General features: G+C 34.2%; 2 protein-coding genes across 3 annotated transcripts; both read right to left on the bottom strand.

The window, feature by feature from the left end:
• Nucleotides 1–1,983: 1,983 nt before the first annotated feature.
• On the bottom strand, nucleotides 1,984–15,830 carry LOC110449761. 2 transcript variants are annotated; one of them, XM_021496820.1, is made up of 2 exons: nucleotides 15,751–15,830; nucleotides 1,984–5,471 (listed from the first exon to the last, which is right to left on the bottom strand). In XM_021496820.1, exon 2 carries the CDS (start codon nucleotides 5,447–5,449, stop codon nucleotides 3,467–3,469), a length of 1,983 nt encoding a protein of 660 aa, XP_021352495.1. In that variant the 5' UTR covers nucleotides 5,450–5,471; nucleotides 15,751–15,830; the 3' UTR covers nucleotides 1,984–3,466. The 2 variants fall into 2 exon arrangements, with proteins under 2 accessions (XP_021352495.1, XP_021352494.1); XM_021496819.1 differs by lacking the exon at nucleotides 15,751–15,830 and adding an exon at nucleotides 10,673–11,563 and having other exon boundaries at nucleotides 1,985–5,471.
• Nucleotides 11,661–25,043, bottom strand: LOC110449762 (E3 ubiquitin-protein ligase Midline-1-like). Its single transcript, XM_021496821.1, has 2 exons — nucleotides 24,956–25,043; nucleotides 11,661–17,763 (listed from the first exon to the last, which is right to left on the bottom strand). The coding sequence occupies exon 2, from the start codon at nucleotides 17,739–17,741 to the stop codon at nucleotides 16,488–16,490; it is 1,254 nt and encodes a 417-aa protein (XP_021352496.1). The 5' UTR covers nucleotides 17,742–17,763; nucleotides 24,956–25,043; the 3' UTR covers nucleotides 11,661–16,487.
• Between the last annotated feature and the right edge of the window lie 950 nt (nucleotides 25,044–25,993).

Below are 25,993 nucleotides of genomic sequence, written 5' to 3'. Positions count from 1 at the left end.
AATCTCTTCATTAGTTCTTGAAGAACTGCCGAAAAAGTTCAACTTTAGATAGACGAGGACATATGAGGCGGACCGTGATGGTTTACATTAGCGTGACACCATTCACTGTCAATATGAATGTCAAATCAATATAAATTCAACATGAAGCGCCTTTCATTGATATATCATTTCTAGTTGACATTAACATTGGTTATAAATGCTTGCTGTACGGAGTTCAATACACTGTCTGTCACTGATAACAGGGTTTACACTATTTGTTTTCAACGTAAATGTGAGTTAAGAAAATCAAATCGTCAGCAAAGTATTATTCAAATCACAATCCCTCGGGTTGAATTCCCTTAATACCACGCCAGATGTTTCATGCCAATCTCACAAAGTTCCCAATTTTTCTAAAATAATCCCGTATTTTTCTTTTTTTTCACGAAGAGTGTGTCACAATGTCTCAAACCGGGGTTAACATTCTCACCAACCTATGCCAGTGACGCCCGATTACCAATGTTCCAAATCCTCTCAATAACCACATAATATTATCCCCCAAACCTTGAGAACCTCTATAAGCGATGGAAATTTGTAAACTGAAACACAATGACACGTGTACAAACTATGGGTATTTAGAGGATTTGTGTAGCTTATTCTTTTTAATGTCGTCGAATAACAAGCCGCTTGTGGTGATGCTACAGAAGTGGGATAACTCTAAAACTAGTCATTATAGGTTGTGCTAGGGTAGTATAACTACTAGGGATGGGTATTTCAAGCATTTTTCTTGTTACTATATTCAGAAAACATTACCATGTATCACAAGATACTATATTAGTAAAAATGCAGGGTGGCTTATAATGATTTTATTTTCTATAAAGCAAAAATATGAAACTTGAACATTAGTTCAACAAGTAATAAAAAGACTTTCAAAATCATATCGCAAACTATATATACATTTATGTATATTTCAAGACAAATCTCAAGGAGGCAACTACATCAACATACCCTCCCTCCAGCTCACATACAAGCACGCATATAGTACACTCATGGAGTCTTTATATGAGGTTAGATAAAATAAAACCATAACTAAGCTTCATTAATTTTGTTCTGATTGGCTATGGTAGATTGTAGGTACAGGAAATATTCAAATCAGTATTCAAGTCTTTAAAGTATTTGTCTTTCTCATTGGCTGTGGGGAGTTAAGGAAATATCATTGAAGTCTTTGTAGTAACGGTCATTCTCATTGGCTGTAGGGAGGTAAGGAAATATTATTGAAGTCTTTGTAGTAACGGTCACTCTCATTGGCTGTGGGGAGTTAAGGAAATATCATTGAAGTCTTTGACATAACGGTCACTCTCATTGGCTGTGTGGAGTCCTTGTAGTAACGGTCATTCTCATTGGTTGTGGGGAGGTAAGGAAATATCATTAAAGTTTTTGTAGAAACGGTCACTCTCAATGGCTGTGGGGATTTAAGGAAATATCATTGAAGTCTTTGACGTAACGGTCACTCTCATTGGATGTTGGGAGTTAAGGAAATATCATTGAAGTCTTTGTAGTAACGGTCACTCTCAATGGCTGTGAGGAGTTAATGAAATATCATTGAAGTCTTTAAAGTATTTGTCTTTCTCATTGGCTGTGAGGAGTTAAGGAAATATCATTGAAGTCTTTGTGGTAACGGTCATTCGCATTGGCTGTGGGGAGGTAAGGAAATATCATTGAAGTCTTTGACGTAACGGTCACTCTCATATGCTGTGGGGAGTAAAGGAAATATCATTGAAGTCTTTGTAGCAACGGTCACTCTCAATGGCTGTGGGGAGTTAAGGAAATATCATTGAAATCTTTGACGTAACGGTCACTCTCATTGGCTGTGGTTATTCTGGGTGACTATAATTCACTCATAAAACCTATAGAAACTGGTGGATAGAACGAATGTTGGTTGGCTGATTTGACAGTAAGTACTCCAAGTAGTTGTAAAAGTTCTTTGCAACAAACATTTGTACTGTCAGTAAAGTATTTAAAAGAAAATGATAAGTACAGCTATTATAATCCTTTCTGATATATTTTACCATTAAAGTCAGTCGTGCCCAATATTTACATGCATTTAATATTACCAGCTGGTGAAGGAGGGTTTTATTGGTCCAACTGATCTATAGCAGTCCTTCAAACAACAGAAAAACTTCTACAAACATATCATCAACACAGTAACAACTTTATTTCAAATATTGAGGAAATTATCTTTACAAGGACACCTTAACCATGTAACCAAACAGTAAAAATATTTACATAAAATAGATGAACTGCTGGTAAACGAAAACAAGGATTGTAATGGAAAGTTTTGCTTTCGATAATTGAAGTGGAAAGCAGAACAAAAAGTGATGAAGCTGATAAGAAACCTCTAAATTTGTTTTATGGTTTTAGCGAAACCTTACCTTAAGGACATATTGATACATCTTGATTGGGCTTGGTTTTATGTACTTCAAATTAACATTCCCCTTCGTTAGCGTGTGTTTACACCTTTCTCATAAACCATGTTAAACACAGTGCTCTAATTCGTAAAGGAACTATTACTCGCTATAGTATCGATTTTAATAATTCAATTTAAACAAAGCTTAAAACAAACACTGTTAAACACTGAGAGACAAAATTTCAACACATGGTTACAAGAGAGGAAGGTTGATAAAACATATATATTTCTTCCTTGTGCTATATGAATGTCGATGTTTTTTATTTTTGGGTTTTGAATGTGCCTTGTGGAATTGTCACTAACTCGCTTCTCACTTTGAGAGCTTGGTATTAGATGACATGTACATCTCTTTTCCAACGAGTTCTAGTATAAAAATCCTGTACAAATTTGGTTCTGATATGTTCAGGTTATCAATGACATACTAATATTTGAAATGTACAAACAATTATACGCATTTATTTCACAGAGATAACGCTAAATTATAAGGACAATGAAGGTGAAAACAAAACCACATCGATCATTATCGCTCACCTGCTAGTCAATGCTGCTGACAATTCACGTTACACGTTACGAGTCTTAAAGATTTAAACATGTTTGCCTTGTCCACGTTACATTAAAACTTGACTTAGTTACTTTAAGCTCATTGTTTAATATCATCACCCAAGGCCTCTTTGTATTAAGAAGTTGTTTAAAAGAGATTAATACATAAGACCATCAGCTAAAAAGTCGGTCAAAGTGAGCATAACATGGATTTATTCATTTATATATATATTAATACATGAAATTTTATTGTATATCCGTGAATGGTCCCTAATTATAAATATACTAGGTAGCTGTATCGTTTCAGTTTAATTCTTTTCCTGTCAATATGTCACTACACTTTCTTGCCAGTTGCTCTGTTTCTGATTTTACACAATGGATGGATACTCACAACTGATTCAGCCATGTTGCAATTTGTCACTAAACAACACACCACACAACTTGGTCCCGATATATATCTCACAGAATGCTTACTCACTTTGCTCAGTAAAGCTGAAATAGGTGTACTTCATTCTTGTGCTTTGAAGATTCGTTTGTGACCACAAATTTGTCCCCACACACAGATATTGCCCTTGGCTTGTTTACACCATCCGATACTCTGAGCAGTTCCCTGATGCGAGTTCCGTCCGCAGACATCTGTACCACATTATTTGACGCCTGCCCACACACATACAAATTGCCGTCACAATCAATATCTACCCCGAAAGCTGAATTCAGGACACCGACCTTTGCAATATCTGTACGTGTTTCATTTGAAAATTTGGATACAGTAACAGAGCCATTTAAGGAGGTGGGTTGGCTGACATAAATCTCTTGCGTCCATGGATTGCACGCAAGGTGACAGCAGTAAGTCGGATAAGTTCGCATATGTTTCGTACTACCATCCTTACTAACGATGTGAACATTGCTCCCATAGCTCACAATGAATATGTTACCTGTATAAGTAATACCCCTTAGATCTTGTCCGGCAGGCAGTTGTATTTTCAACAACAGGGTAAGTTTTGAAGACTCCACCTTGATAACGTATACAGCAATCAGACTCGAAAGAGTTACCGCCACAGTTTGATAATCCACACGACACATGTCCATCAGAGACCCAGAAACTTTCAACTCATCTTCTAATTTCCCTATAGCTGTAAATAACTTGACCTTCTTGTTGTTGCAATCTCCTACAATGATATGATCATCTGGTAGGTAAACAATTCCACTTGCACAGCAATCTGAGCCGTCTGAGGAAGACTTAATGTTAAACTTTGCTATCTCCTTCACACGGCATTCCGCTAACGGAGTAAACAACTGTCCAGGCAGAATTCTACGTTCTCTCTGCACTGTGACTTTCCCCAGGGTCAGTGGAATGTTCTTTTCCATTTGGAGAAGATCAAGATCAAAGGAATGCTTGATTCTGACAGCGATGAAAGACTTCCTCATTTCTGTCACCAGATCCTGATAGGATTTCATCTCTGCCACGCCTCTCTGATACAACAAGATTGTGTCCACGCTATCAATCCTCTGGCTAACTGTTGCGGAGGTTTTTATTGTGTTTTGAATTGAAGACGTTAGTCGTTTACATTTCTGCAATGACAAATCCAAATTCTCTTTCTCTTTTTTGTAAATTGCTGTCAGTTCATCTGTGATTTTCTTCTGCATAGCATCAAGACGTGCATCAACACTTTGTCTTAGATCTATTAAACTCTTAAACCCGATATCTTGGTCATTCGCTATGCTTTGAAGTTGCTCGTCAAACTCTTGGATCAGTAACCCGATAGCTTCAGTGGTTTTCTGCAGTGATGTCTTCCAGTGATCCAGTCGTGATTCCCTCTTCAATTTGTCACAATACTCCTGTGTTGTTGTCACTTCGTCACATCGTCTGTGGTCTATCGTGATGCATCTACTACAACCAAGTTTTTGATGGTTTTCACAATGATAAGTCATCTTCTTTGCATGTTTTCCACATCTTACCTGTTCTTGTCGTTGCATTATTTCTGCAGGTTTGGCTAAGTTAGCCGTTTCACATCCTTCGTGAACCAAGTCATGAAAATCAACTTTACATGTATCACAAAACATGATGTTCAATGTTTCACACCAGATTGATGCAGGAATCCTAGTTTTTCCTTTTTTCTCACAGGGATTGCAATACTTCGGCTCATCCATCGTGACCTTTACAAGGCTGTTAATCAGACCATTGGTTGGAAATTGTTGGGCCCATTTCTCCTTACCTTCGGAATGATTGACCGGTTGTGTGATCATCCTACAAACAGGACACAGAAAGGAAGTTGCCGCCGCCATCTTCTCTGACGGGTCCTTGGTGATGAAGGTGGACAGACATTTCTGGCAGAAAGAATGAAGACAGGGGAGCGACTTTGGTTGGTGTAGCTGTTCTAGACAGATAGGACAATCTAACAGGTGGGTGTCCATAGCTGGTTTGGGATTATCGATAGAGTCCTGATGGGGTCCTTCTTCCGCCATGGCGAGTGGTTGTAAATCAAATCTGTAAATGTATAAAGTGAAACACGTGACAAGTTCTATATCGGTAAGTAAAGGGAAATATGCCGGAAAAATATAAATCTTTATGTTTGTATTGACCTCTATTCTCGAGGAATAAATCATGGCCATACTTTTGAGTAAATTATTCATTTGTTGTTTTGTAATTAATTTATTTGTATCTTTTGACGGACAGTTTACATTGTACCATTTATAATGACAATTTTTGTATAAAATGTACGTACAATGTATTTGCGTTTCATCTCTCCCATATTAATGGCCTACGCAATGTAGAACATTAAGGTCTGTACAGATGACCGCTAATCACCAGTTAATACTTAATATTAGTATCGGTTAAGATAGTATGCAAACTGTAGTTGTACTATCAAATTATATATACAGATAGTAGTTGTACTCTCAAATTACATACAGACTGTAGGTTTACTGTCAAATTATATACAGACTTCAGTTGTACCGTCAAATTATATAAATGCACTAGTTGTACTGTCAAAGTATATACAGAATGAAGTTTAAGTGTAAAATAACAGACATACTCTAATCGAACTGTTAAATTATATAATACTAAAGTTGTACTGTCAATTTTATACAGACAATAGTTGTACTGTCAAATTTTAACCAGATTATTGTTGTATTGTCAAATAATATACACTGTAGTTGTACTATCAAATGCTATACAGACACTTGTTGTACTGTCATTTATATACACTGTTGTTGTACTGTCGTATGATATAAAGACTAGTTGTAGTGTCAAATTATATTCAGACTGTAGTTGTACTGTAAAATAATATATAGACTCGTTGTACTGTCAAATTATATACACACTGTAGTTGTACTGTCAAAGTATATACACACTGTAGTTGTACTGTCAAATTATATACTTCCTATAGTTGTACTGTCAAATTATATAATACTTTATGTGTATTGTTTAAGTATATACAGACTCTAGTTGTACTGTCAAAGTATACACATACTGAAGTTGTACTGTCAAATTATATACTTCCTATAGTTGTACTGTCAAATTATATACAGGCTCTTGTTGTACTGTAAAATAATATATAGACTCGTTGTACTGTCAAATTATAAACAGACTGTAGTTGTACTGTCAAATTATATTCAGACTGTAGTTGTATTGTAAAATAATATATAGACTCGTTGTACTGTCAAATTATATACACATTGTAGTTGTACTGTCAAATTATATACCCACTGTAGTTGTACTGTCAAAGTATATACTTCCTATAGTTGTACTGTCAAATTATATATTACTTTATGTGTATTGTTTAAGTATACACAGGCTCTTGTTGTACTGTCAAATTATATACTTCCTATAGTTGTACTGTCAAATCATATACTTCCTATAGTTGTACTGTCAAATTATATACATACTTTAGGTGTACTGTCAAATTATGAACAGACTCTAGTTGTACTGTAAAACTATACACAGGCTCTTGTTGTACTGTCAAATTATATAAAGGCTCTAGTTGTACTGTCAAATTATATACATACTTTAGGTATATTGTTTAAGTATATACAGACTCTAGTTGTACTGACTAATTTTATACACACTGTAGTTGTACTGTCAAATTATGAACAGACTCTAGTTGTACTGTAAAACTTTACACAGGCTCTAGTTGTACTGTCAAAGTATACACAGGCTCTTGTTGTACTGTCAAATTATATGCAGGCTCTAGTTGTACTGTCAAATTATATACAGGCACTAGTTGTACTGTCAAATTATGAACAGACTCTTGTTGTACTGTCAATTTATATGAAGGCTCTAGTTGTACTGTCAAATTATATACTTCCTATAGTTGTACTGTCAAATTATATACATACTTTAGGTGTATTGTTTAAGTATATACATATTCTAGTTGTACTGACTAATTATATACACACTGAAGTTGTACTGTCAAATTATATACATAATATAGTTGTACTGTCAAATTATAAACAGACTCTAGTTGTACTGTAAAACTTTACACAGGCTCTAGTTGTACTGTCAAATTATATACAGGCTCTTGTTGAACTGTCAAATTATATAAAGGCTTTAGCTGTACTGTCAAATTATATACAGGCTCTAGCAGTACTGTCAAAGTATATACAGGCTCTTGTTGTACTGTCAAATTATATGCAGGCTCTACTTGTACTGTCAAATTATATGCAGGCTCTAGTTGTACTGTCAAATTATACACATGCTCTTGATGTACTGCAAAATTATATACATACTCTAGTTGTACTGTCAAATTATATGCAGGCTCTAGTTGTACTGTCAAATTATATACAGGCTCTTGTTGTACTGTCAAATTATATAAAGGCTTTAGTTGTACTGTCAAATTACATACAGGATCTAGTTGTACTGTCAAATTATATGCAGGCTCTAGTTGTATTGTCAAATTATATACAGGATCTAGTTGTACTGTCAAATTATATAAAGGCTCTTGTTGTACTGTCAAATTACATACAGGATCTAGTTGTACTGTCAAATTATATACATGCTCTTGTTGTACTGTCAAATTATATAAAGGCTTTAGTTGTACTGTCAAATTACATACAGGATCTAGTTGTACTGTCAAATTATATGCAGGCTCTAGTTGTACTGTCAAATTATATGCAGGCTCTAGTTGTATTGGCAAATTATATACAGGCTCTTGTTGTACTGTCAAATTATATACAGGCTTTAGTTGTACTGTCAAATTACATACAGGATCTAGTTGTACTGCCAAATTATATGCAGGCTCTAGTTGTATTGTCAAATTATATACAGGATCTAGATGTACTGTCAAATTATATAAAGGCTCTTGTTGTACTGTCAAATTACATACAGGATCTAGTTGTACTGTCAAATTATATACAGGCTCTTGTTGTACTGTCAAATTATATACAGGATCTAGTTGTACTGTCAAATTATATACAGGCTCTAGTTGTACTGTAAAATTATATAAGGCTCTTGTTGTACTGTAAAATTATATACAGGCTCTTGTTGTACTGTAAAATTATATAAAGGCTCTTGTTGTACTGTAAAATTATATACAGGCTCTTGTTGTACTGTCAAATTATATGCAGGCTCTAGTTGTACTGTCAAATTATATGCAGGATCTAGTTGTATTGTCAAATTATATACAAGCACTAGTTGTACTGTAAAATTATATACAGGCTCTTGTTGTACTGTCAAATTATATACAGGCTCTAGTTGTACTGTAAAATTATATACAGGCTCTTGTTGTACTGTAAAATTATATACAGGCTCTTGTTGTACTGTCAATACAACTACACATCTTCAACAAAGACTCAAAGTAGGCAGGAACGACCATGTCTTGATTGCATGATTTAATTCTTGTTTCATGATCGATGTCTTATCTATGCAATAGTACTAGAGAACATCTGATTTTCATATAATAAATACTTATCTCATTGTATGAACTTATTTATAAATAGCCGATGAGTACGATGCAGTGATTTTCTTTGCTCGGTTTATCTGCCGAGTACAGGCTTTTTCCCCTAGCTAAAAGTGCCTTATTTTCACAAAATGACAAAAAAATGTGAAATGTATTTCTGATTTCAATACAAATAAAGGTTTATTTTCCCAATTCATAAAGGAACAGGCTGTTGTAAAATTTAGGTAACAAAACCAGTGGGATGTTGTTACGCATAAGAGAGAGAACATGGAATACGAGAGCCCTGCTTACCGATAGTGACCAGAAAACAGTGGTGAAGATGATGCTACATCAAACAATATAGCAGGGACATATTTCAGCGTGATTGTTTGTTATAAATGATAAATGTGTTTTTTAATTGACCCGATTATATCGACCGTATTTCCGTTGTATTATATGTATATACGTTACATATACAGGCGTTCCCTTTTACTGTTATTCGGTTGTTATATTGTCGGAGTGGTCAGTAGAAGTTGTGTTACGCCATGCAAATTCTGTCTTTTCATTGTTTGTTACATTAGACTACCTTAAGTGTGCACGTCTTCTCTACTGTGGAGTACAGTTAATGTTAACAGTTACCTATATGGCTATTTAGCCAGGTACTGGTATAAAGACCGATGAAATAGACGATCTTGTAGTTTTATTTTTTTTATTTTTTTTTTTATTTGTTGCTTTGTTGCTTTATATTTTTGTGCCTCTTATGGTTCCAGTTTATTTTGTGATGCATATGTGGTCTGGACAATGTCGTGTTAAACAAACTAAGTGAGATACCAGCCTTTGCATTTAGATAACGTTCTTAATTGTTCCTATTGTTTTCTCTTGGTATATTTTTAGTAAAAGGCCTGAATGGAATCAGTACATTATCATACTTCTGGTAATACATTTATTTTATTTTTCTTATCTAGTTAGGTTTCTAGAAACATTACGTAAGTATACGTTATAGCTACCTGCTCTTCCATCATGCAAGTAAAAAATACTCAGAAAAAATCTGCAATCTCTGAATATAAATTGAAAATTTGAAGAAAAAAAGAAAACATTTTTTTTACAATATCTCCTCCTGCCTGTAGACATTCGAAATGCAAATGTGCATGCTGTGGTACATGACTGCAAGTCTCACTTGGGTCCAGTATCAGTATTCTTGATTTATTGTATACACCTGTTTATCAATAGTTATGCAATTTGAATGTAAAGGGAAAATGTTATTACGCTGTCGCTGTATATTTTCTATTTACCTGTAAGAGTTATTCCCCCTGTGTAAGTAAATTTGAGATATTATAATCAGTTTTCATTTCCCCAGCCTGTTGGATATGAGGAAGGATAGTCAGTTTGAATTTGTTCACGTTCATTAATTTTTTTTCAATTCACACTCATTGTCTTTGTTATTATGTTTCTTTTCCTTTTTTATCAACGACGACCTGAATCCTGCGTAACATTACCGGGAAGTTGCGTTTGTAAAAATGTCAATTTCTATTTGGAATCGAGCGCTGACGGATTTATCCAGTCACACACCTACAGTCTGTAGATGATTCTGTAAACTAATGCATCAACATATGAACTATTCAAAAGAATTAGAGACCAGTGCCAACATTTATTTTCCAACCACATAACAATATTTTAAAGTACTTTCGATTTCGGATACAGGCCTAGCTAACACGTGACTCTTTTGATAGTGTTTCGGTGAAACATCATCGGTATATACATATCGTTTACTACTTTCTCAGTAGACTGGTACCAAGCTTAATCTGATACTCACCACCAAATCTGAATGAAGTCGACAGTGACGTGCAATTCATCAGTAAACTCTGGCTGCGTGTACCACCCCCTTGTTATCAGCATAACATTATAATACAAAACCGAAACGACGGGATAGAAACAATCCGGAAATTTTAAATATTGATCGATGGTTATTTCGGTCCCGAAATATTTCAATATTGTGAACAAAATATTAGTTGTCTGTCTATTGAATTAATAAAAAAAAACCATAAAAGATGATTTATACAAATATGAAAAGTTTCTTGATTTTAACAAGTATACGTAGAAACATTTTTCTTAATCATTTGTTGAAAGTACTTCACGTGTTGTCACTGAAAATGCCATCGGTTGACAGCACAGCAGCTTTATGTCATGAAATTAGGATTTATTATTATTTACTTGGAGAATTTCCCCGTGTTATCTTCAACCACAACCCTTACAAACTACGAAAACTACGATAGTCGTGATTCCAGATACTTGTCATTTGCATAACTGTTCTGCCACTGATTGGCTGATTTCGTTGACTGGTATTATGGAGCTTCAGTGTATGCTTTAATTAAAGACGTGTACACTGTGAAATTAGATAATTATTTATATGTAATTATTCTACAGGAATATCCACAAGACATATCTTTCATGTGAGCGTTTTTCCGACAATTAAGTCACTTTTGTATGAAACGAATATGGCCGATATATCGAGGTTCCACGATATGTACTATGTATACTGTTGACATGTCACTCTTTCTCTCCCGTTTCAGCATCGTAAGATAGTGTTCGAATTAATTACATTGATACCTCAACATGTTATTCAAATTTTCATCGATAGTTCTCCTTTTCGAGTGATTTTGTCACTGTCTTGATATGATTAAAATTGTGTGACATAAGCATTCCTTACTACACACTATATATATATTTGGTTTGTGTAGAAAATAAACCCCATTATTCCATCAAATGTACATTACAAATTTGGAATTGTGATAAAGCCACTGCACCTTATCATATATGGATCTCGGAGCTACATGTAGTATACATATTTTCTCTCATTTCCCTGTGTGTAAGATAGAGCTGTCCTGGGTAAGAAAGACTGATGTAGGGAATTGTTTTTTCTTACCCTGCACAGGTGTATCCGCACTTTTACCGGTGTGAGATTAATAGAATGCATTCTTGATGTGAGGTATGGATAAGGTCACTCAAACCCAAGGAATAATATATTGAGCAGGAGACCCGAGGCTTTGCACAACAACAACCCAATGCTTTGATAATCAGTAACACTGCCATTTAATCAGTTGTTCGGTTGCCATTTGTTTTGTATCCATCGTCACATGTGTTAACTAGGTGTCCATAGTGATGTTATGACGTCAGTAGTGATAGAAATATACGGCTAGAACGGGGACGGACAGGTGGCTAACTCGTGTAGGTACATTTGTAGATAACAAGAGGTGTGGGTAGGAGTTGCTTAGGTTATTATCTGCAGTCATTGTGATTTCGTCACTACATGGTAGGTGACGGTTGATAGCAGGGATAACGGGAAGGTTATATGTCGTTTCTGTAATATTTCGAATATATCACATGACGTCAATAAGGGTAGGTGTATGTAGGCAGGAGTGATGACAGGTAGGTTGAAGCCCGAGTATGTAGAATTATATAATCAATTATCAGCAGTGCGATGATATCAGAAGGGGCTCTAGGGGCTTTACACTCGCATGAGATTGTGCCTTAAATCAACACGAAAATGTGTCCATAGCATAAATGGCTGCAGCAGTTCTAGCAGAAGAAGAAAAACTGCCTGCCTGTCTGAGGCCTAGACATTCATCAAAGATTTGTATATCGACAGTACAAGTGAAAACACCTAACCGGTATCTCACACCGAACCAGTATACAAAGGTTAAATTCTATCTCTGCAGGTTTTTAAAAACGAAAGCGAAAATGCCTTAGCAAATCAGAGGGCATGGCAGCCATCTTTGCGTTTTGGATTTAAACAAAAACTAGCGACCCAGTAGGAACATTTGGAATGGGTTTCGAGTCGATCGTTGCAGCCATTTTTGAGAAAAGATCACAAAGGAATCGGTAAATCAGAGACCAACGCGGGAAAAAATGCCACAGCCAAACAAGATTGTCCCTCTTTGATTTTCGGACTGGCCTGAAAAGTAGGAACACCTCTTCCGAGTGTGGAGTCAATCTGGAGAAGAAATGGCTCGGCCAATCAATGAGCATGTCGACAGATTTGGATTTTTAAATTGGTACTATTAGAAACAACACTTGACGGTGTCCTGGGAACATTTTGACTCTGATCGCAATCAATCATTAAGCCATTATAAAAAAAGGCGAATATTAGGGCAAGGCGGCAATTTTTGATTCTCGGATCGACATAAAAGGAAATTTACTATTGTCTATCGTTGCAGCCGTTTTTATCCAGAAGTCGAAAAATGTCTCATCCAATCAGACACGAAGGCGTACATGTTTGATTTTTGGATCGGAACGAAAAGTATAACATTCCAACTACGTCTGTAGTCAATAACTTCATTGGTTATGGAGGAACAACCGCAAATGTTCTACTTTGAACAGACGAGGACACATGAAGACGGACCACAGTGGTTTACATTAGCGTGATGTCATTCATTGTCATTGCAAATTGATATATATTCAACATGAAGCGCGTTTCATGGAATATGTCATTTCTATATGACATTAACATTGACTATACATGTTAACTTACACAGTTGAATACTTAATTGTTTGTCACTAAAAATCAGTGTTCACACTATTTCTTTACAGCGTATATGTAAGTGTGCAAAGTTCCAACACAGGGGTTAAGAATTGGAAATAAAAACCGTCAGCAAGGTATTACTTCAATTCACAACACCTCGGGTTAAATTCCACGCCTGATGTTCCATGCCAATCTCATTTTTTTCCATTATAACCTTGTTTTCCTTTTTTTATTCGTAAAAGTTGTGTCACAATGTCTCAAACAGTGGTTAACATTATTATCGCCCTATGCCAGTGTCGCTCCATTGTAACATACAATGCCCCAAATCCTCTCCATAGCCACATTATCTTATCACCCCAAACCTTCCGAACATATATGAAATCGATGGTAATTCGTGAATTGGGACACAATCACACATTGACATATTATGAGCATTTAGAGGTGATGGGAACCTTTTTTTTTAATTTTGTCGAATAATAACAAGCAGCTTGTGATAATGCTACAGAAGTGGGATAACTCTAAAACTATTCATCATAATAAATTATTATGTTGTGCTAGGGGAGTACAATTACTAGGGGTGGTTGTTACATGCAATTTTCTTTTCGTGATATAAAGGAAATGTTGCCATGTATCACAAGATATTATATAGAAATACCGCAGTGTTTTATAATGATTTTATTTTCTATCAAGAAAAATATGAAAAGTGACTATTAGTTCAAGTTAACAAGCTAGTTTAGATATATTTCATAACTGTGTTTTAATCCCCAGAATTTTTTTATTACAATAAACTACCATTTCAAAATCATATCGCAAGTTATATATTTCTAGACAAATCGCAAGGAGGCAGATACTTCAACATACGCTCCCTCCGGTACACCACCACGTGGCCAGTGTTTACATGGAATTAATATTACCAACTGGCGAAGGAAGGTTTTATTGATCCAACTGGTCTATAGCAGTCCTTCAACCAACAGAAAAACTTTTACAAACATATCATCAACACATTAACAACTATATTTCAAAGATTGCGGAAATTATCTATACAAAGACACCTTAACCAAACAGTGAATATATTTACATAAAATGGATTCATATCTGGTAAACGAAAAACAATATCTTACTTCAAAGTTTTGCTTTCGATAATTTAAGTGGAAAGCGGAACAAAAAGTGCTGATGCCATATGCATAATGCTATTTTATATTAACTTTTTTCAGGAAACACCAAAAATGAACATGTTTAAAAAAAATGATGAAGACCTTTATCTGAAAAGTGATAAATACGATGAAAAAAAACACAAAAGCTTTTTTAAAAGTTTGTGAAACCTTACCTAAAGATCATAATGAAAAATCTTTATTGGGCTTGGTATTATGTACTCAATTTATTTATTTTTTTGTCTTTACCTAATTTTAATACGCTTTTTCGTAAAATATGTGAAACACAGTGCTGATAGTCGTAAATGAACTATTACTCGCTATATAATCGATTTTAATCATTCAATTTCAACAAAGCTCCAAGCCAACACTAGTACTGTTGAATGCCGAGGGACAAACTTACAACGCATGGTTCAGAGAGAGGCAGGTTAATAAAGACTTATATAATATGATATTGTTACCTTCTGCTAAATGAATGTCGATATTTTATTATGATTATTAATGTGCCTTGTGGTTTTGTCACCAACTCCCCCCTCACTTTGAGAACCTGGTATTACATGACATGTACACCTCCTTTCAAAGAGAGTCCCACTATAAAAATAATCCTGAACAAAATTGGTTCTGATTTGTTCAAGTTATCAATGACATACAAGTATTTGAAATGTACAAAAAAGTATAGCCATTTGTTTCACAGCGATAACTCTAAATTATAAAGGCAATGGAAGTGAAAAGCTTATAAATCATGTTTCATTCACCTGCTAGTAACCGCTATTTACATATCTCATCGGTGATATTTAAAGTACAAATTGTTTTTAACAAAGCTGATCGTTAGCAAGCTCATACACACTACGTGCCATAAAAGTTTTAACATATTTGCCTTACATAAAAAGTAGGATAAGTTAGTTTAATTCTAGCAAGCTGCTTGTTTAATATCATCACTGAAGGCCTCTTTGGTATTAAGAATTTGCTTAAAAAAATAATCCATATGACCTTGACCTAAAAGTCGGTCAAAGTAAACTTAACATGAATTTATTAATTTATATATATGTGGTATTAAATTGTTATACCCCAGGTAGCTGCATCGTTACAGTTTAATTCTTTTCAGGCAATGGATGGATACTCAAAACATATCCGGACATGTTGTAGTTTTGTCACTAAACATAAAACCTATTTTGTTCTTGTCCGTACAGAAGATACATATCTCACAGAATGCTCACTCACTTGGCTCAGTAAAGCTGAAATAGGCATATTTCATTCCTGTGTTGTGAGGATTCGTCTGTGACCACAAATTTGTCCCCACACACAGATATTGCCCTCGGGTTGACCACACCATCCGATACTGTCAGCAGTTCTCTGATGCGAGTTCCGTCCGCAGACATCTGTACCACGTTGTTTGAACCCCGCCCCCACACATACAAATTACCGTCACAACCAACATCTACCCCAAACGTTGAATTCAGGACACCAACCTTCACCATATCTGTACGTTTACCGTTTGACAGTTTGGATATGGCTACGGCGCCATTCCTTGAGTTGTTTTGGCTGACGTATATCTCTTGCGTCCATGGATTGCATGCAAGATGACAGCAGTGAGCCGGATACGTTTGGATATGTTTCGTATCCCCATCCTTACTCACGCTGTGATCATTGCTCCCATAACTAACAATGAATATGTCACCTGTATAAGTAATACCCCTAAGATTTTGGCCGACCGACAGTTCAATTTCTGACGACAGGATTAATTTTGAGGACTCTATTTTGATGACGTATATAGCAGTAAGATTAGAGAGAGCTACCGCCACAGTTTGATAATCCACACGACACATGTCAAATAATGATCCAGGAATTTTCAACTCATCTTCTAATTTCCCTATAGCTGTAAACAACTTTATAATGTTGTTGTTGAAATCTCCTACAATGATATGAGCATATGGTAGGTAAACAACTCCCATTGCACATCAATCTGAGCTGTCTGAGGAAGAGTTTATGTTAAACTTGGCTACCTCCTTCACACGGCATTCCGCTAACGGAGTAAACAAATGTCCAGGCAGAATTCTACGTTCTTTCTGTACTGTGACTTTCCCCAGGGTCAGTGGAATGTTCTTGTTCGTTTTCAGAAGAGCAGGGTCAAAGGAATGCTTGATTCTGACAGCGATGAAAGACTTCCTCAATTCTGTCACCAGATCCCGATAGGATCTCAATTCTGCCATGCCTCTCTGATACACCAAGATTGTGTCCACGCTGGCGTTCCTCTGGATAACTGTTGCCGAGGTTTTTATTGTGATTTGAATTGAAGACGTCAGTCGTTCACATTTCTGCAATGTCAAATCAAGATTCTCTTTCTCTGTTTTATAAATTGCTGTCAGTTCATCTGTGATTTTCTCCTGCATAGCATCAAGACGTGCGTCGACCTTTTGTCGTAGATCTACTATACTCTTAAATCCGGTATCTAGGTCTTCTGGCATAGTTTTAAGCTGTTCACCAAACTCTTTGATAAGGAACTCAATGGCATCAGTTGTTTTTTGCAGGGATGTCTTCAAGTGATCCAGGCATGATTCCCTCTTCAGTTTATCACAATACTCCTGTGTTGTTGTCACTTCGTCACATCGTCTGTGGTCTATCGTTATGCATCTACTACAACCAAGTATCTCGTGATCTTCACAATAGTAATCCATCTTCTCTGCGTGTTTTCCACATCTGACCACTTGTGTCACCTTTTGTTGCATGGTTACATCTTTTGATATGTCCACTGTCTCGCAGTCTTCGTGAATCAAATCATGATATTCGTCTTTACAGGTCTCGCAAAACAGGACGTTGTAAGCTTGGCACCAGACCTTTGCAGGCGTCCCAGATTTTCCTTTTTTCTCACAAGGCTTGCAATATCTCGGCTCATCCATCGTAACCTTTTCAAGGCTGTTAATCAGGTCATTGGTTGGAAATTGTTGTGCCCATTTCTCCTTACCTTCAGAAAGATTGACCGGTTGTGTTATCTTCCTACAAACAGGGCACGGAAAGGAGGTTGCCGCCGCCATCTTCCCTGACAGGTCCTTGGTGATGAAGGTGGACAGACATTCCTGGCAGAAAGAATGAAGACAGGGGAGCGACTTGGGTTGGTGCAGCTGTTCTAGGCAGATAGGACAATCTAACAGGTGGGTGTCCATAGCAGGTTTGGGGTTATCGAGAGAGTCATGAGGGGACCCTCCTTCCGCCATGATGAGCTGATGTTGATCTATTCTGTAAATATATAAAGTGAAACACGTGACAGGGAGTACCACTTAAAGTTCCATATCGGTAAATAAAAGTGAAATACGCAGGAAAAATGAAAATCTGTATGTTTGTATTTACATCTTTACTCCACGAATAAATCCTGGTCATACTTTTTGGGTATTTTGTTTTTCATATTTTAATTACGTATTTTCATTGGCAGGGCTCCTTTTTATCAAAGTGACTGTTTAAAATGTACACACTAGTGTTTTAACACTCCAATATTAATGTCGTACGTGTAGAACTTTAGTCGAACTTCAAGGAATGTTCAGATGACCTCAAATGACCACTTAATACTTAATATTGGTATCGGTAAATGAATATATACAAACTGTAGTTGTACTGTAAAAGTGTATACAGACTCAAGTTGAACTATCAAATAATATGCACACTGTAGTTGTACCGTCAAATTATATACAGAATGAAGTTGTACTGTCAAATTATATACATAATATAGTTGTACTGTCAAATTATATACATACTTTAGGTGTAATGTTCAATTATATACAGACTGTAGTTGAACTGTCAAGTTATACACAGACTATAGGTGTACTGTCAAATTATAAACATACTCGATCTATTTTTTGTATAAAATTATATAAAGCTTCTAGTTTATTTACAGCCCCTAAGTGTACTGTCAAATTATAAACATACTTTAGTTGTACTGTCAATTACAAACAGACTCGAGTTGTTAAGTTAGATAAAATACACAATCGTGTTGCAATGTCAAATAATATACATACAGTAGTTGAACTGCCAACGTATAAACATACTTTATCTAGTTGTATTTTAAAATTATATAGAGACTGTAGTTGTACTTACAAATTATATACAAACTCTAGGTGAACTGTCAAAACATAAACATGCTCTGTCTATTTGTACTATAAAATAATATACACACTCTAGTTGTGCTGTCAATTATATACAGACTGTGGCTGTACTGTTCAATTTATCTACGGCCTCTAATTGCCCCGTCTATAATTGACAGACTCTAGTTGAACTGTCAAATTATAAACAAGCTCTAGTTGAACGGTCATATAATTTACACTATGTAGTTGAACTGTAAAATAATATAAACACTGTAGTTGAACTGTCAAATAATAAACACACTGTAGTTAAACTGTCAAATTATATACATACTCTTGTTGTACTGTCAAATAATAGGCAGGCTGCAGTTGTACTGTCAACTTATATACATACTAAAGTTGTACTTTCAAATTATATACACACTGTTATTGTACTGTCAAAATATATACACATTGTAGTTGTAATGTCAAGTTATATACACAATGTAGTTGTACTGTCAAATTATATACACACTGTAGTTGTACTGTCAAATAATAGGCAGGCTGCAGTTGTATTGTTAACTTATATACATACTAAAGTTGTACTGTCAAATTATATACACACTGTTATTGTACTGTCAAAATATATACACACTGTAGTTGTACTGTCAAGTTATATACACAATGTAGTTGTACTGTCAAATTATATACACACTGTAGTTGCACTGTCAAATTATATACACACTGTAGTTGTACTGTCAAATTATATACACATTGTAGTTGTACTGTCAAATTATATACATACTATAGTTGTAATGTCAAATTATATAATACTTTAGGTGTAATGTTCAATTATATACCGACTGTAGCTGTAATGTCAAATTATATACACACCGTAGTTGCACTATCAAATTATATACACACTGCAGGTGTACTGTCAAATTATATACACACTGTAGTTGTACTGTCAAATTTTATGCACACTGTAGCTGTAATATCAAGTTATATACACACTGTAGTTGTACTGTCAAATTATATACACACTGTAGTTTCACTGTCAAATTATATACACTGTAGTTGTACTGTCAAATTATATACACACTGTAGTTGTACTGTCAAATTATATACACACTGTAGTTGCACTGTCAAATTATATACACACTGTAGTTGTACTGTCAAATTATATACACACTATAGTTGTAATGTCAAATTATATACACACTGTAGTTGTACTGTCAAATTATATACACACTGTAGTTGTACTGTCAAATTATATACACACTGTAGTTGTACTGTCAAATTATATACACACTGTAGTTGTACTGTCAAATTATATACACACTGTAGTTGTACTGTCAAATTATATACACACTGTAGTTGTACTGTCAAATTATATACACACTGTAGTTGTACTGTCAAATTATATACACACTGTAGTTGTACTGTCAAATTATATACACACTGTAGTTGTACTGTCAAATTATATACACACTGTAGTTGTACTGTCAAATTATATACACACTGTAGTTGTACTGTCAAATTATATACACACTGTAGTTGTACTGTCAAATTATATACACACTGTAGTTGTACTGTCAAATTATATACACACTGTAGTTGTACTGTCAAATTATATACACACTGTAGTTGTACTGTCAAATTATATACACACTGTAGTTGTACTGTCAAATTATATACACACTGTAGTTGCACTGTCAAATTATATACACACTGTAGTTGTACTGTCAAATTATATACACACTGTAGTTGTACTGTCAAATTATATACACACTGTAGTTGTACTGTCAAATTATATACACACTGTAGTTGTACTGTCAAATTATATACACACTGTAGTTGTACTGTCAAATTATATACACACTGTAGTTGTACTGTCAAATTATATACACACTGTAGTTGTACTGTCAAATTATATACACACTGTAGTTGTACTGTCAAATTATATACACACTGTAGTTGTACTGTCAAATTATATACACACTGTAGTTGTACTGTCAAATTATATACACACTGTAGTTGTACTGTCAAATTATATACACACTGTAGTTGCACTGTCAAATTATATACACACTGTAGTTGCACTGTCAAATTATATACACACTGTAGTTGTACTGTCAAATTATATACACACTGTAGTTGTACTGTCAAATTATATACACACTGTAGTTGTACTGTCAAATTATATACACACTGTAGTTGTACTGTCAAATTATATACACACTGTAGTTGTACTGTCAAATTATATACACACTGTAGTTGTACTGTCAAATTATATACACACTGTAGTTGTACTGTCAAATTATATACACACTGTAGTTGTACTGTCAAATTATATACACACTGTAGTTGCACTGTCAAATTATATACACACTGTAGTTGTACTGTCAAATTATATACACACTGTAGTTGTACTGTCAAATTATATACACACTGTAGTTGTACTGTCAAATTATATACACACTGTAGTTGTACTGTCAAATTATATACACACTGTAGTTGTACTGTCAAATTATATACACACTGTAGTTGTACTGTCAAATTATATACACACTGTAGTTGTACTGTCAAATTATATACACACTGTAGTTGTACTGTCAAATTATATACACACTGTAGTTGCACTGTCAAATTATATACACACTGTAGTTGTACTGTCAAATTATATACACACTGTAGTTGTACTGTCAAATTATATACACACTGTAGTTGTACTGTCAAATTATATACACACTGTAGTTGCACTGTCAAATTATATACACACTGTAGTTGTACTGTCAAATTATATACACACTGTAGTTGTACTGTCAAATTATATACACACTGTAGTTGTACTGTCAAATTATATACACACTGTAGTTGTACTGTCAAATTATATACACACTGTAGTTGTACTGTCAAATTATATACACACTGTAGTTGTACTGTCAAATTATATACACACTGTAGTTGTACTGTCAAATTATATACACACTGTAGTTGTACTGTCAAATTATATACACACTGTAGTTGTACTGTCAAATTATATACACACTGTAGTTGTACTGTCAAATTATATACACACTGTAGTTGTACTGTCAAATTATATACACACTGTAGTTGTACTGTCAAATTATATACACACTGTAGTTGTACTGTCAAATTATATACACACTGTAGTTGTACTGTCAAATTATATACACACTGTAGTTGTACTGTCAAATTATATACACACTGTAGTTGTACTGTCAAATTATATACACACTGTAGTTGCACTGTCAAATTATATACACACTGTAGTTGCACTGTCAAATTTTATACACACTGTAGTTGTACTGTCAAATTATATACACACTGTAGCTGTACTGTCAAATTATATAATACTATGTTGTAATGTCAAAGTATATACACACTGTAGTTGTACTGTCAAATCATTTACACACTGTAGTTGAACTGTCGAATAATATGCACACTGTAGTTGCACTGTCAAATTATATACAGAATAAAGTGGTACTGTCAAATTATATACATAATATAGTTGTACTGTCAAATTATATACATACTTTAGGTGTAATGTTCAATTATATACCGACTGTAGTTGTACTGTCAAATAATATACACACTGCAGTTGTACTGTCAAATTATATATAAACTATAGTTGTACTGTCAAAGTATATACATACTGTAGTTGTAATGTCAAGTTATATACATATTATAGTTGTAATGTCAAATTATATACAGTCTGTAGTTGTACTGTCAATTATATACCGACTGTAGTTGTACTGTCAAATTATATACACACTGTAGTTGTACTGTCAAATTATATATATACTATAGTTGTACTGTCAAAGTATATACATACTGTAGTTGTAATGTCAAGTTATATACATATCATAGTTGTACTGTCAAATTATATACAGTCTGTAGTTGTACTGTCAATCATATACCGACTGTAGTTGTACTGTCAAATTATATACATACTGTAGTTGTACTGTCAAATTATATACATACTTTAGGTGTAATGTTCAATTATATACCGACTGTGTCAAAGTATATACACACTGTAGTTGTACTGTCAAATTATATATATATTATAGTTGTACCATCAAATTATATACACACTGTAGTTGCACTATCAAATTATATACACACTGTAGTTGCACTGGCAAATTATATACACATTGCAGTTGTACTGTCAAATTATATATATATTATAGTTGTACCATCAAATTATATACACACTGTAGTTGCACTATCAAATTATATACACACTGTAGTTGCACTATCAAATTATATACACACTGTAGTTGCACTGGCAAATTATATACACATTGCAGTTGTACTGTCAAATTATATATATATTATAGTTGTACCATCAAATTATATACACACTGTAGTTGTAATGTCAAGTTATATAGACACTGTAGTTGTACTGTCAAATTATATACTTGTACTGTCAAATTATATACACACTATAATTATATACAGAATAAAGTGGTACTGTCAAATTATATACATACTACAGTTGTACTGTCAAATTATATATATATTATAGTTGTACCATCAAATTATATACACACTGTAGTTGCACTGGCAAATTATATACACATTGCAGTTGTACTGTCAAATTATATACATACTGTAGTGGTACTGTCAAATTATATACATACTACAGTTGTACTGTCAAATTATATATATACTATAGTTGTGCTGTCAAAGTATATACATACTGTAGTTGTAATGTCAATTTATATACATATCATAGTTGTACTGTCAAATTATATACAGTCTGCAGTTGTACTGTCAATCATATACCGACGGTAGTTGTACTGTCAAATTATATACTCAATGTAGTTGCACTGTCAAATTATATATACACTGTAGTTGTACTGTCAAATTTTATGCACACTGTAGTTGTACTGTCAAATTTTATGCACACTGTAGTTGTTATGTCAAGTTATTTACACACTTTAGTTGTACTGTCAAATTATATACAGTCTGTAGTTGTACTGTCAATAATATACCGACTGTAGTTGTACTGTCAAATCATATACATACTGTAGTTGTACTGTCAAATTATTTACACACTGTAGTTGAACTGTCAAATAATATGCACACTGTAGCTGTACTTTTATACACACTGTAGTTGTACTGTCAAATTTTATGCACACTGTAGTTGTTATGTCAAGTTATTTACACACTTTAGTTGTACTGTCAAATTATATACAGGCTGTAGTTGTACTGTCAATCATATACCGACGGTAGTTGTACTGTCAAATTATATACTTGTACTGTCAAATTATATACATACCAAAGTTGTAATGTCAAATTATATACACACTGCAGTTGCAATGTCAAATAATATACACACTGTAGTTGCACTGTCGAATTATATACATACTGTAGTTGTACTGTCAAATTATTTACACACTGTAGTTGAACTGTCGAATAATATGCACACTGTAGTTGCACTGTCAAATTATATACACACTGTAGTTGTAATGTCAAATTATATAATACTATAGTTGTACTGTCAAATTATATATATACTATAGTTGTACTGTCACATTATATACACACTGTAGTTGTACTGTCAAATTATGTACGTAGTATATTTGTACTGTTCAATTATATACATCCTTTAGTTGTACTGTCCTTTTAGTCATTAACCATTATAAATATTACACAAATATACTTTATATCTTCCTGCTCTTATCATGCAATAGAAATGAATACTCAGAATACATCTTCAATGTCTAATATAAATTGAGAATGTTTAAAAAATATTGAAACTTTACAGTATTTCTTCCTTCTTGTAGACATTCAACATGCAAGTGTGCATGCTGTGGTACATAACTTTGAGCCTCATTTGGGTGCCAGTGTCTATCAATATTTCATAATTTACCAGTAAGAGTTATTTCCCCTGCTTCTATACAGTTGCGAAATTGTGATCAGTTATAAGGTGGTTGAGTTCACATTCATTTTTCAAATTACGTTCATTATCTTATTTGTTTTCTTTTTTTCCCTTTAATCGACGACGACCTGATTAAATGTATACGTACACTTTGCCGGAAACTTGCGTTTGCAAAAATGTCAATTTCTATATTTAGCTATCACTGCGGTATCGAGCGCCGACAGATTTATCCAGTCACACGCATACAGTCCGTGGTTAGTTCTTTAAATGAATGCATTAAAATATGAACTATTCAAAATAGTAACCATCCCTTTTAACAATATTATAAAGTACTTTCGATTTCGGTTCATACAGGCCTGGCTACTATACAGGACTTTTGCTAGTGTTTTAGTGAGACATCATCGGTATATACATATCGTTTACTATTTTCACAGTAGACTGATACCAAACTTAATCTGATACTCACCACCAAATCCGAGTTAAGTCGACAGTGACGTACATTTCATTTGTAAACTCTGGCAGTACAGTACGTGTACCATACCCTTGTTATCAGCATAACATTCTAATAAAAAACCGAAACGACGGGTTAGAATTAATCCGGAAATTGTAACAAATTCTATATATTGATTGATGGTTATTTAGGTCCTAATTCAATATTGTTAATGATAAAAGTTGTCTGTTTAATGAACGATAGGACACTTTAAGCAACATAAAAAAGTGACGATTAATTCAAATATGAACAGTTACTGGATTTTATTATGTGTGTTGAAACATTTTACGTCTTTGTTTCCCGAAGTTATTTAAATGATTACAGTAAACTGCACGGATTGACACTTAGATGTAAGCTTATGCCAGCACAGCATTTTATATCAGAAAATTCAGATTTTCGCATTTTTCACCTGGAGAAAAAATACAAATATATTGTATATAGTCGTCTAGTCATAGGTTTCCGCGCGTTATGTATTTCCGCGCAGCCATTTTATCAAGCTATATCTCGTAGCTTCGTGACCTGCTGGACACTACACAAAGATATTCTAGACGTTTGGCCATCGTCTGTAAAGTGACACAAAATTTACCGGAGGTTCGTCCGGAGACATAAGAATTAATCATTGATTAAAAAAGACCACGCATAAGTATTCAGTTTTGCTTAACGCATTTTTTTGCTTGCTCAAAATGAACCCATTCACGAAAAAACAGTGATATATTTCATTTATGAACCGGTCTTTTTTGTAGTCTGACGTACGAAAATGTCGTATGCAAATGAGGCCACCCACCTCGCCAATTTTTTTCCACTTCCGAAGAGCGAAGGGGACATTGATTCTTATATCGATAAACACTGTTTGCAATAAAACGTAAGCCATATAATGCAATAAACTTCCAATTTTCACCAATTATAAACAGAATATAATGAGAAATAACTTACCATCAACCAAAACAGATGTATGACTGCACCAAAACAACAGATTATATTATTAACTAAATAAATAAAATAAATAAATTTATA

Source organism: Mizuhopecten yessoensis, unplaced genomic scaffold, assembly GCF_002113885.1.
Source record: "Mizuhopecten yessoensis strain PY_sf001 unplaced genomic scaffold, ASM211388v2 scaffold4819, whole genome shotgun sequence".
Lineage (NCBI taxonomy): Eukaryota > Metazoa > Mollusca > Bivalvia > Pectinida > Pectinidae > Mizuhopecten > Mizuhopecten yessoensis.
This window is presented reverse-complemented; position numbering and strand designations above follow the sequence as displayed.